The 12,572-nt window shown below is 45.0% G+C and overlaps 1 protein-coding gene across 7 annotated transcripts in view; it reads left to right on the forward strand.

The window, feature by feature from the left end:
• LRRC20 (leucine rich repeat containing 20) overlaps window positions 1-12,572 on the forward strand; it is a 152,338-nt gene that overhangs the window by 54,293 nt on the left and 85,473 nt on the right. For 5 of the 7 annotated variants that reach the window (XM_073353591.1, XM_073353597.1, XM_073353592.1 and 2 more), the window contains one exon: window positions 6,827-6,956. In XM_073353591.1, the coding sequence (XP_073209692.1) occupies window positions 6,827-6,956 (130 nt within the window). Of the gene's footprint in view, window positions 1-3,438; window positions 3,563-3,620; window positions 3,834-6,826; window positions 6,957-12,572 lie in introns of those variants that run through there. The other 2 variants (XM_073353596.1, XM_073353598.1) reach the window with 2 other exon arrangements.

The following is a 12,572-nucleotide window of genomic DNA, read 5'->3' on the forward strand; positions in this document are numbered from 1 at the left end:
TCGTTTATTAGCACTGTAGTGTCCAGGAAGTGGATCTCTTGTGTGGACTGGACCAGGCTGAGGTTGATGGTGGGATGGAAATTGTTGAAATCATGGTGGAACTCCTCAAGGGCTTCTTTTCCATGGGTCCAGATGATGAAGATGTCATCATTATAGCGCAAGTAGAGTAGGGGCGTTAGGGGATGAGAGCTGAGGAAGCGTTGTTCTAAGTCAGCCATAAAAATGTTGGCATACTCTGGGGCCATACGGGTACCCATAGCAGTGCCGCTGATCTGAAGGTATACATTGTCCCCAAATGTAAAATAGTTATGGGCAAGGACAAAGTCACAAAGTTTAGCCACCAGGTTAGCCGTGACATTATCGGGGATAGTGTTCTTGACGGCTTGTAGTCCATCTTTGTGTGGAATGTTGGTGTAGAGGGCTTCTACATCCATAGTGGCCAGGATGGTGTTAACAGGAAAATCACCGATGGATTGTAGTTTCCTCAGGAAGTCAGTGGTGTCTCGAAGGTAGCTGGGAGTGCTGGTAGCGTAGGGCCTGAGGAGGGAGTCTACATAGCCAGACAATCCTGCTGTCAGGGTGCCAATGCCCGAGATGATGGGGCGCCCAGGATTTCCAGGTTTATGGATCTTGGGTAGTAGATAGAATATCCCAGGTTGGAGTTCCAGGGGTGTGTCTGTGTGGATTTGATCTTGTGCTTTTTCAGGGAGTTTCTTGAGCAAATGCTGTAGTTTCTTTTGGTAACTCTCAGTGGGATCAGAGGGTAATGGCTTGTAGAAAGTGGTGTTGGAGAGCTGCCGAGCAGCCTCTTGTTCATATTCCAACCTATTCATGATGACAACAGCACCTCCTTTGTCAGCCTTTTTGATTATGATGTCAGAGTTGTTTCTGAGGCTGTGGATGGCATTGTGTTTTGCACGGCTGAGGTTATGGGGCAAGTGATGCTGCTTTTCCACAATTTCAGTCCGTGCACGTTGGCGGAAGCACTCTATGTAGAAGTCCAGTCTGCTGTTTCAACCTTCAGGAGGAGTCCACCTAGAATCCTTCCTTTTGTAGTGTTGGTAGGGAGGTCTCTGTGGATTAGTATGTTGTTCAGAGGTATGTTGGAAATATTCCTTGAGTCGGAGACGTCAAAAATAGGATTCTAGGTCACCACAGAACTGTAACATGTTCGTGGGGGTGGAGGGGCAGAAGGAGAGGCCGCGAGATAGGACAGCTGCTTCTGCTGGGCTGAGAGGATAGTTGGATAGGTTAACAATATTGCTTAGTGGTTTGAGGGAACCATTGCTGTGGCCCCTTGTGGCATGTAGTAGTTTAGAAAGTTTAGTGTCCTTTCTCTTTTGTAGAGAAGCAAAGTGTGTGTTGTAAATGGCTTGTCTAGTTTTAGTAAAGTCCAGCCATGAGGAAGTTTGTGTGGAAGGTTGGTTTTTTATGAGAGTATCCATTTTTGAGAGCTCATTCTTAATCTTTCCCTGTTTGCTGTAGAGGATATCACGATAATGTCACGGCTAACACGGTGGCTGAACTTTGTGACTTTGTCCTTACCCATAACTATTTTACATTTGGGGACAATGTATACCTTCAGATCAGCAGCACTGCTATGGGTACCCTCATGGCCCCACAGTATGCCAACATTTTTATGGCTGATTTAGAACAACACTTCCTCAGCTCTCATCCCCTAACGCCCCTACTCTACTTGCGCTATAATGATGACATCTTCATCATCTGGACCCATGGAAAAGAAGCCCTTGAGGAATTCCACCATGATTTCAACAATTTCCATCCCACCATCAACCTCAGCCTGGTCCAGTCCACACAAGAGATCCACTTCCTGGACACTACAGTGCTAATAAACGATGGTCACATAAACACCACTCTATACTGGAAACCTACTGACCGCTATTCCTACCTACATGCCTCCAGCTTTCACCCTGACCACACCACACGATCCATTGTCTACAGCCAAGCTCTGCGATACAACCGCATTTGCTCCAACCCCTCAGACAGAGACAAACACCTACAAGATCTCTATCAAGCATTCTTACAACTACAGTACCCACCTGCGGAAGTGAAGAAACAGATTGATAGAGCCAGAAGAGTTCCCAGAAGTCACCTACTGCAGGCCAGGCCTAACAAAGAAAATAACAGAACGCCACTAGCCGTCACCTTCAGCCCCCAACTAAAACCCCTCCAACGCATTATTAAGGATCTACAACCTATCCTGAAGGATGACCCAACACTCTCACAAATCCTGGGAGACAGGCCAGTCCTTGCCCACAGACAGCCCCCCAACCTGAAGCAAATACTCACCAGCAACCACATACCACACAACAGAACCACTAACCCAGGAACCTATCCTTGCAACAAAGCCCGTTGCCAACTGTGCCCACATATCTATTCAGGGGACACCATCACAGGGCCGAATAACATCAGCCACACTATCAGAGGCTCGTTCACCTGCACATCCACCAATATGATATATGCCATCATGTGCCAGCAATGCCCCTCTGCCATGTACGTTGGTCAAACTGGACAGTCTCTACGTAAAAGAATAAATGGACACAAATCAGATGTCAAGAATTATAACACTTCAATCTCTCTGGTCACGCGATTACAGACATGAAAGTTGCTATATTACAACAAAAAAACTTCAAATCCAGACTCCAGCGAGAAACTGTTGAATTGGAATTCTTTTGCAAATTGGATACAATTAACTTAGGCTTGAATAGAGACTGGGAGTGGCTAAGTTATTATGCAAGGTAACCTATTTCTCCTTATTTTTTCCTAACACCCCTCCCCCCCGACGTTCTTGTTAAACCCTGGATTTGTGCTGGAAATGGCCCACCTTGATTATCACACACCTTGTAAGGAGAGTGATCAGTTTAGATAAACTATTACCAGCAGGAGAGTGGGGTGGGAGGAGGTATTTTTTTATGCTTTGTGTGTATATAAAAAGATCTTCTACACTTTCCATAGTATGCATCCGATGAAGTGAGCTGTAGCTCACCAATGCTTATGCTCAAATAAATTGGTTCGTCTCTAAGGTGCCACAAGTACTCCCATCCTTATTCTAATTATTAATAAATAATTCCTAAGATAAATAGGTACAACAGTCACTTATTTATTTTGGTGACATTTCTAAAAAAAAAAAAAAAAGGTAATCTTACCTGGATGAATTCCCTAAAACAGGTTGCAAAAAGAAAAGGAGTACTTGTGGCACCTTAGAGACACTCCTTTTCTTTTTGCGAATACAGACTAACACGGCTGTTACTCTGAAACCTAAAACATGTTGACCTTGGAACGAGGAGCCGTGATTAAGGAACCGACTTCTTCACCCTTGTGCCTAACCCGCTGCCAGAGCTCCTGCATTTCTTGGCTCTGGGTCTTTTCCTGCTCTCTGTCAGGTCCCCCGCCTCGGGTTTCCCTCCCCCGCTTCCTGTCCCCGGCAGCGTGGCTGCAGAAGCAGCTGTTGCTGTTCTTCACAATGGTTGGGGGAAACCGGACAGACGGAGCTGGGAGTTCAGGCTGAGCAGCAGCAGCAGCAGCGTGGGTCTGGTGCTGGGTAAGAGAGATGGTCCGCCTCTTCCCTCAGCTCGCCCGGAGAGAGAGATTAGAAGAGCTTCCTCCTCCCCCTCGCACACAATGGGGCCTGCGGATACCGCCGAACTCCCCGACGGCGTGGGGCTGCCAAGGCAGCCCGAGCGTTTCCACTTCTCAGTGCAGGCTGCTAACGTGCACTCGTCGGCCCTCGTTTCGCCCGAGGGGCTGCGTCCGCCAGGTCCAGGAAACAGTGAGACGGAGAGCCCCGCCGCTGGAAATGAAAGGAGGCTACTGTAATGCACGCAGCCTGCTTCCTGCTCTGTGCATTTCAGCGGCGCGCTCCTGCTGCAAGGGCGCTGAGGGCAAGAGAGGGGGTGGCCTTCTCTCCTCCTGCCCGAGAGTGGGAAAACAAATAACTTCTCATGCTGTACATTTTGGTGTTGGAAATTGGAAGTTGAACATGAAAGTGTGGGGAGGGTGAAATTCCAACTTCTGTGGCTGGGGGGGGAGGGAGGGATCTTCCTGCCTCATCATAGTTGGGTGGCAGGTGAAGTAATTGTAGGATGTATGCAGATATTGCTGTTAATCATCCTTAGTTTTCCCCATAAATGAAAAAGTAAGCTGTACTGGATCAATGCAGACTGTGACAGCATTTGGTTGTAATATCACTTGGGTTTGCTTAGGCAATATTGCAGCCCAACTCAGTATCAGATTTGCATGGCAAGGTATCTTGGATCTGAAGTCTTGGGTTTCTGCCACCAGTCTAGTATTTTAATTTTTACTGCTCAGTCAACTAAATATAGGACCACTGCTGCTGGGTCACTGTCTAGGAGGGCTTAGGCATACTCCTTAGTCAAGATACCAAAAGCATCCAAAGGAGGCATGGCATGGAGATGTGCTGCTTGACCAGCTATAGACTGGGATTCTAGGCTGCTGCCTTTTGCATGATGTTACTAGATGCATCGACTGGTCCTTTTCTACTTCTTTCCCGTTTTGGCTCATCTGTTGTTCTTACAATTCTTTTTGAGCTAAAATTCTTTGTACTTTGTCTCCCCAGTTTTCTATTAATTCATGCCAACAGAAATGCCAGAGGTCCCTTTTGAAAACAAAATAGATTAATAGATTTTAAGGCCAGAATGGACCATTATAATAATCTAGTCTGATGTGCATAACACAGGCTATAGAATTCCACCCAGTAATTTCTGCTTCAAGCCCATAACTTCTGAGTATTGTGATCTCACAAAAAGGGCGGTCCGATCCATCACTGCGCACAACTGTTATTGCGATAGGGCTGGTCTCTGCATCCTAAGACATTCAACCAATGACTTCAGCAATCACTGAGTGATTTCTGCATACTTCCAGGTGAAGTTTAGAGTTGGCTGGTGGTAGGAGAGGTAGTTAGAAGCAGAGTTTTGCCTTCTACTTCGTAAGTGAACCCTAGTAAAGAGGTAATGGGGAGGAACCCAGAGAAGGCCTGGTATTAGAGGCCTGCTGTCTTAATTGCTGGAAAGTTCAGGTTACTGAAAACACAAGTATTTTTGTAAGGACTAGTGAACTGAACAGTCCCTCTTCTGGATATACCTAGGTTTCATTTGCATGTATTATCGCTCTGGTTCCTTTTTTCCATGTTTATTTGTATGTTTTTTTCTGGGCCTCAATTTATGTGTGTAAATAACTCGTGTTCCACTACTCATTATGAGGGTTGCTTCTAAGAATTTTTAAATGAGGCCATATGTCCTCATTTTGTCTACCTTTCACACATTCACACAGAATGTTTCAAAGACGCACTATAGGGAACCAAGTAGACATTCCGCCCTGGTGAGACAACAAAAATGGGACAACATATAATCAGGCGCAGATTAGCCACTAGGCCAACGGGGCCTATGCCCGGGTGCCCCGGCTCTGCCACCTGCCCAGTGCTCCTGTCAGGGAGTGGGGGCTTGCCCCACTCTGCATGCTCAGTGCTCCTGCTGGGGAGCCGGGTTAGGGCACCGGGGCTTGCCACACTCTGCCTGCCCAGCAAGCCCCCGTGCCCCAACCCGACTCCCTGGCAGGAGTGCTGGGCGGGGCTGGGAAAGCCCCCATGCCCCAATCACATTTCCCTGGCGGGAGCAGTAGGGGTAGGGAGACACACTGCAGATAGAAAGGATGGGGAGGGACCCCCACTTGTTCTGGGCGAGGGCCCCACAAACCCCTAATCTGCCTCTGCATATAATAAAGAAAATCCTCCAGAATTTAAGGAGAGTATCACAGGTTTTTCTTTTTCCTGTTGTACCCTTCCGCCACCTGTGCACAAAGGATAATCTAGTCCAACAGTTAAATATTCAGACGATTGTAGGGTCATGGGAGTCCTTGTGATTTAATATATAGTTAGGAGTTCTGACATCCTGAACAACTCAGATCTTCATGTGGGGCTCAATATGTGGGGCTTGGTGTTTTTGGTTTTGGGAAAAGGTGTTAATTTTTTTAATTTACATATTTATATTTAGTGTGAAAATTCAGTATTTAATTATTGGAAAAAATAGATTTAACAAAAGGTAGTCTAATATTAAGAATCTACAAATGTCTTTTTTTTTTATTTTGATAGCCATGACTGACCATTTTGATTTAAGAATATAACTCAAAGCAATTAATCATTTTAAAGATACATTTACTCATTTTGTAGTCTTTTGGATGGTGCAACAATAATGACAGTAATGAGTAATTAAGGGAGATTTAAAATTGAAGTTCATGGAGTCTGTTCATTAATTAAATTAAAAATTCAGAGTATTTTATGTAGTTACAGTGTAGTTACTTACATTAGTGGAAAGTACATGCAAATAACCGCTATTTCTGATTTAGTAATACTTCTCACTTACTTTGTACTATTGTAAATGACTACATAAAATGCAGGGCAATGGAGTATCTGACCCGTTGTAAAAATTCACTATTCACTGCAGAGTGGAGTAGAAAGGAAGTGGGGGAGGAAGGATGTTCCATGGTTTGAGTGCCAGGCTAGGACTTGGAAGACCTGGGTGGAAGTTCTCCCTCTGCCACAGACTTCCTGTGGGACCTTGGGCAAGTCACTTAGTTTCTCTGTGCCACAGTTATCCTCATTTTACAGATGGGGAAGTAGTTGTGAGGTTAAATGCAGCAGATTCCCCTTAATAGCAGTCCTGATTTTTACTTCTGATTAATAACATTTTACCAGGAATAAATCCTGTCCCATTGACTGCTATTTTTACTTGTCCCTTTCATGATATGTTAGCACACTGGACCCTCACTGTTTTTGTTTCCTCATTCACAGTTTCCTCTGTGGAAGTGCTTCCCTGGTGGGACTGGGTGCAGTGCCTGCATGGAGAAAAAGATGGGGGAAGCTGTAGCCAGAGTTGCCAGAAAGGTGAATGAAACAGTGGAGAATGGAGCAGACTCGCTAGGTGAGTTAATCAGTCTGGCTTTGCTCACAGTGTGAGTTGGTCCCATACAGAGGGGCCCTTCAACCAGGGACACTAGGCCATTATTCTCGGACTCAGTCATTTAAAAGGTTGTTACCAAGACAGCTGGAGAATGGTTTTTAGTTTTCCTACCAATCTGTTCCATTTATATTTTGAAAAATGTTGATTTCTCCATCTCCTGATCCATGTTTCCAAAGAGAGCAGAGGCCAACATGGCTTCTTTCACTTAACTTTGGCATGCGTGTGCTAGCATGCTTAATAATGTCATCAGGGATGTGCATGGTTCAGAAAATAGTGTTAATAATTAACTGTTTGCAGCAGGATACTTTAATTATTTTCATAATACAAAAGCTTTTTTTGTATTTATTTTCAATGAATTGTGCATTTTAAAAGTGCCAATTATTGCCAGGTTGGTTAGCTTTCTGGCAGAGATCCCTGTGTCATCTGTTTGGAGTAGAGACTGCAGCCTGCTGTGCCCCCAACCTGGTATGCTGACTAGTTCCTTTGTAGGAGGATGGAAATAATGTTCTCTTTGAAAATGTCAATCTGTTTGTAAACAGAGGGCTAGATTTTTGCCTTCTCAGTGTCCTATTTTACACCTCACTGGTGGTATAAAGGGCCTGCAGAGGGAGTGGAAGCAGCCCTTACAGACTGTCACAGGAAGGGTTTCCCACTGGAGCACAGAGCCAGCACAATTGTCCTGTGCTGGCCTTTAGTGCATCACAAGACCTTGTGGTATGGTAGGGGCGTGAGGAGGCATAGTTGGACCACACTGCCCGCTGACTATTCTGTGCTGGTGGGTGGCTCCATAAAGAGTCACTGTAGAACAACATCAGTTAGGGCAATTCCTGTGTCTGCCACGGACTGTTCTAGTCTCCAGCCATCTCCACAGTCTGTAAGGTAGAGAGGTGACACACAGCCATCTGTGTTCCAGCCCTTTTCTGTGCTGTGCTGAGCTCAGTTTTTGGCTGCTGTCCAAAATGAGAACCACAGTCTTTGTATTGTACATGGTCCTCCCCATCTGATTGTAGGGAGGTGTACAGTGAGTACAGAAACCAGTTATTCTTTCACTTCTGTCAACACTGTCATCTTCTGGTATGTCACAGGTGCAGTCTTTATTCAGAGTATAGAGTCCACCACTATAGATGACCTAGACAGTTAGCACTGGGGACATGTACAATCCCAAATCTATTAAAAAGGCAAATTTTACAACAATATCCTCAAAGTTAACTGTCAGCACCCCTTAATGAAATCAGAGAGGGCCATATAGTTGACTTAGCCCTATTTTATCTAGTAAATCATCTGTCCTTCATATTCAACACACATCAGTCATTAGTTTATGGTTTTCCACCCAGTAATGGGAATTGTCCATGTAGTTCGGGAATTAGGCCTACCAGGAAGACCACAGGTTCTTAGAAGGTTTAACTGATTCCTAGTTATCATTTAATTAATTTCTCTTTATCCCCTATCAGTGTCCTTGGATGCTTTTTAAGTTGGCTCTTTGTGTAGATACTTGGACATCCTATGTGCTGCCAGAAAGGTACATAAGCTCTGCAGGATACGGACTGTTTTTTTTTCCATCTGTATAACCTTTGACACAGTGGGACCTCAATCCTAAATGGAACCCTTGTACGCTACCATAATAAAGTATTAAGAATAAAAAATCTGGGCTTGATTGAAATGAAAATACCTCAAGAACAGTTGAACATCTTCTACAGCTGTTCTTTTTGCTCCTTCATCTATCAGTCTTCATGCCTAGCAGGGGAAATAAGAGAGCCGCTATACTTTCTTCTAAGGCATGGGAGCCTCACTTCATTCTGTAGCACATAACAGACTGATAGTGTGACTATGGTATGATCAGTTCAACAGCATGCTCCTGAGGAGCCCCGCTGCATGGGCCTTGTATCTTTTAGGCTTAGATGATAAGGAGGACATGGGCAATTTTAACATACTGTCACCAATATGGCTGAGATACTGGCAAGTTACTGTCTGCCCTTCACTCTTCTCCCTCTGGCACCCTTTGGAAGTTCTATCTTGGGTGGTCTCTCCCCATCCAGAGGTACTTTGAAGTAGAGGTATAAATGCCAGCTCAAGGAGACATACATGCATGCTAAAAATAGAGTTTAGCTGTGGTGGCACAAGCAGTGAGAGGGGCTAGCTGCCCCAAGTACATGCCTGTAAGAGATACTGAGAGCCCATTTCAGGTGGCTAGCCCATCCCGCTGCCCATGCTGCAGTTACTCTCTTTTTAGCGTGCTAGCTTGATCAGTGACTACAGTATATTGCCTTCAGCTGCAGTTTACACTTCCAGCTTGAAGAGTAGAGAACCTGACTGAGAGTAAGTCTAGATTTTTAAAAAAACATATAATGAATGGTATGGTAAAGCCCTAATTAAAAAAATTAAATCAGAGGACTGGCTTGCTTTAACTAAATCCTCATTGGGTCTAGTTACTACCTGCAACTTCTCTCCTTAGGCAGGTGGAAAGTGTTCTAAACACCCCACAGGCATAGCTGGTTGCCTAGATCAAATCTTCTTCTCCCAGGAAGAACATCCTTCCCTTAGCCAGCCCTCTGCCTTCTGGAGGTAGCCATCATAATGAGCTCCATCTGGGATGCTTACTGCTTCCCAGTGCCTACCTTAACCCTCTCCTTACTGCTTAGGTGCATGGCTTTGTAATTACCATCACACTCCGTTACCCTTTCTTGGCCTGATGGAAGCATTTGCTTCCCTACTCATTTAGAACTTTGTTCCCAATACCTTTCTTATTCTAGAAGATACTGTATAGTTCCTTGGCTCATCCAAAAATAAGCCCCTAGAGCTTACCATGACAGGCAAAGTGACAAGTGGAGGACCCACCTTTCTTCTCCAATTTGTGTTTTTCCAAGGGCACAGAAAAGGTGTTTATATCTCCATCCTCTTATTTAGGGAACTGCTTGATATCTGCTTTTAAACTGAGAGACCAACCCAACTAACAACTAATGGGTACTAGTGCCTTCAGTTCAGCCATGTCTTTCAAGACACTGACTTCTCTCTGTCTTTCTGGGTTTGCTCAGTTTCTGGAAACTGGAACTTATCCCATGCGCTCCTGTTGAAACAGACTTTTTCTCAGGCTCTCATACCTCATGCTAATGATGCTCTTCCTGTTCCCAGTCATCCTGCCTACATCATTCCTTCATCTTAACAGCACGCTTCATGCTCTTCAGTGGCATGACAACACCACACCAGTGATGTCTTTTTACAGTTCTGGTTACCTGGCTGCTTTCTGTTTTATCCACCAGTTTGTCAGTTTCCCTTGCTTCACCGCAACCATGGATCTCCAACTCCTAGATTTTCTCCCAATTTTTGGGGCATTCAGCAAAACCTGGGACAGTCCTCACTAAAAGCTTCACTTTTTTCTTTTGTTAAAGCTTGTAGTATTCGCAAGAAAGCAGGGAGTCTCAAGTTTCAGTGAAATGCTTTTATTTAGCAAGTGTATTAATGACATGATGGGATGAAACTGGATGCAGTATCTTACTCAGTAAGCTCTTAAACTTTGTCTTCTTCCATGTCTCTTTAGTAGGTTTTTCAGCAGAAAATTGGGTTTTGTCTATATGAAATTTTTTACCAAGTGTCTGCTTTCCACAGAAAATTTCAGTATTCTGTTGAAAACCAAAACATTTTGGGTTTTTGGCCAAAAAATCCTGATATTTTGACAGGTCTGACCTTAGGCATGGGTACCAGAGCAGTTGCCCAGGTTGCCAATTGCCAGGGTAGCAAATCAACTGGGGAGGCACCTCATCATTTAGCTGGTCAGGTGCAGGGAGTAAGATGGCATCAAAAACATTTTCCATCATGGACAGCAAAACACGTAGGGGTAGCCCTGTTTTATGATTCAAATGCTGCTGTGGTGTCTCACAGAAGTAGTAGATCAGGTGTCTTTATGCTCCCATTCTTCTCAATGGAACTGGGCAAGGCTTTCTGTCTGACCTGCATCTCCTTTGATGTACCATGGTTAGTGACTCCTACGTGCACTCCCACCCTTCATCGAGAATGGAGAAGAGTGGTGTATGGAGAAGAGTGGTGGGAGATGTAGTTTGGCCAGAAAGTAAGACCCATAGAGGAGAATGACAACTCCCATGAGGCATGACAGCACCATGTTGAATCAAAATATTTCAGTCTGGGGACAAAATACTTCACTGAAAAGGCAGACTTTTCTGGGAGAGACTATTTTCCAGCTAGCTCTACTCTGTCTAGCCTGGTTCCTGTTAAAGGTCTTCAGGGTACTCCAGATGGCACTATGACACAAAGCCTTGATAGATATGTTACTCTCCTTTCCTCTCAATACTCTGTTAGCTCCTCCACAGCTTGGAAAAGTACATAGACACGGGTCTCATGCAGTGTTCGCTCTCATTTTTTACATCCATGTGTGGAATGAATTTTGTTATGTGCACCAATATGGAGGTGGTGGGGGTGGGGCCAAGGGGTTTGGAGTGGCGGGGGGGCTCAGGTCTGGGGCAGAGGGTTGGGGTGTCGGGGGGTGCAGGCTCTGGCTGGGGGTGCGGGCTCTGGGGTGGGGCTGGGGATGAGGGGTTTGGGATGCAGGCTCAGGGATGGGGCAGAAGGTTGGGGTGCAAGGGGGTGCAGGCTCTGGGGTGGGGCCATGGATGAAGGCTTTGGGGTGCAGGCTGCCCTGGGGCTGCAGCAGGGAGATAGGACTTCCCCCAGCCCTCTCTTGCCCCAGCAGCTCGGGGCCGGGTGAGAGTTGCCTCTCCCCAGCCGCGGCAGCTCCAGCAGGGTGGGGCTGGGCTGGGCTGGGCTGGGTCAGGGGAGGGGCTCTTCTCCCCACCTGCGAGGCCCTTGATAGCCTGCTGCATGGCCACATAGCTTACAGGGAACTTAGGTCTCATGCTCAATCTCATCCAAAGGTAAATTTAAACAAAATAAACCTCTTTATTCACCAAGTGTTTGTTTGTTTCTTTAAGCAACAAGGTTGATATATTTATGGAAATTTTTACTAGCTACATAAAAGAGCATCCATCCTAAGCTCTGGGTGTTCTTGACAAACTCTTGATAAGTTATACATAAGACTTTACAGTTGGACCACTAATACCACTACTGCAACAGCAGTATACATTTAACAATAAATCCCTACCAGCAAAACTACCTTTGAGTTTCAATCTCACCCTTCTATATATGTACCAATTTTGACAACTTTCACAATATTTGTTTTTTCTTAAAGCTCCAGCTCTGAGAATCACACAATTCTGGGAATCACATCTTTAATGAAAAGAAAGGTCAAGTTTCTAATTCCCTTAGTTTTGCACAGAAAACTTGAAAATGTGATTTGTGTGTACCCTGAAGGCACAGAAACCAGAAAGCAAATAAAAAGCACCCCACATTTTTTTTTTTTTTACTAAAAATCTCATGATTTTTTGGGAGCCTGACTCTTGATTTATATATGCTCTGGTTTGGCAATACTGGTATATTTAGACAGACTTCTGCCTGAATAAGGGCTGAGTACAGTCTGTCAGATTTGGCCTACTGGGTATTGAAAATGTGTTGTACAAAGGTGGTGGACATAGAACTGACAAGTTTAAATTCCACCAGAACAGTCCTCAG

The sequence above is a fragment of the Lepidochelys kempii genome, chromosome 7 (assembly GCF_965140265.1).
Source record: "Lepidochelys kempii isolate rLepKem1 chromosome 7, rLepKem1.hap2, whole genome shotgun sequence".
NCBI classification, from domain to species: Eukaryota; Metazoa; Chordata; order Testudines; family Cheloniidae; genus Lepidochelys; species Lepidochelys kempii.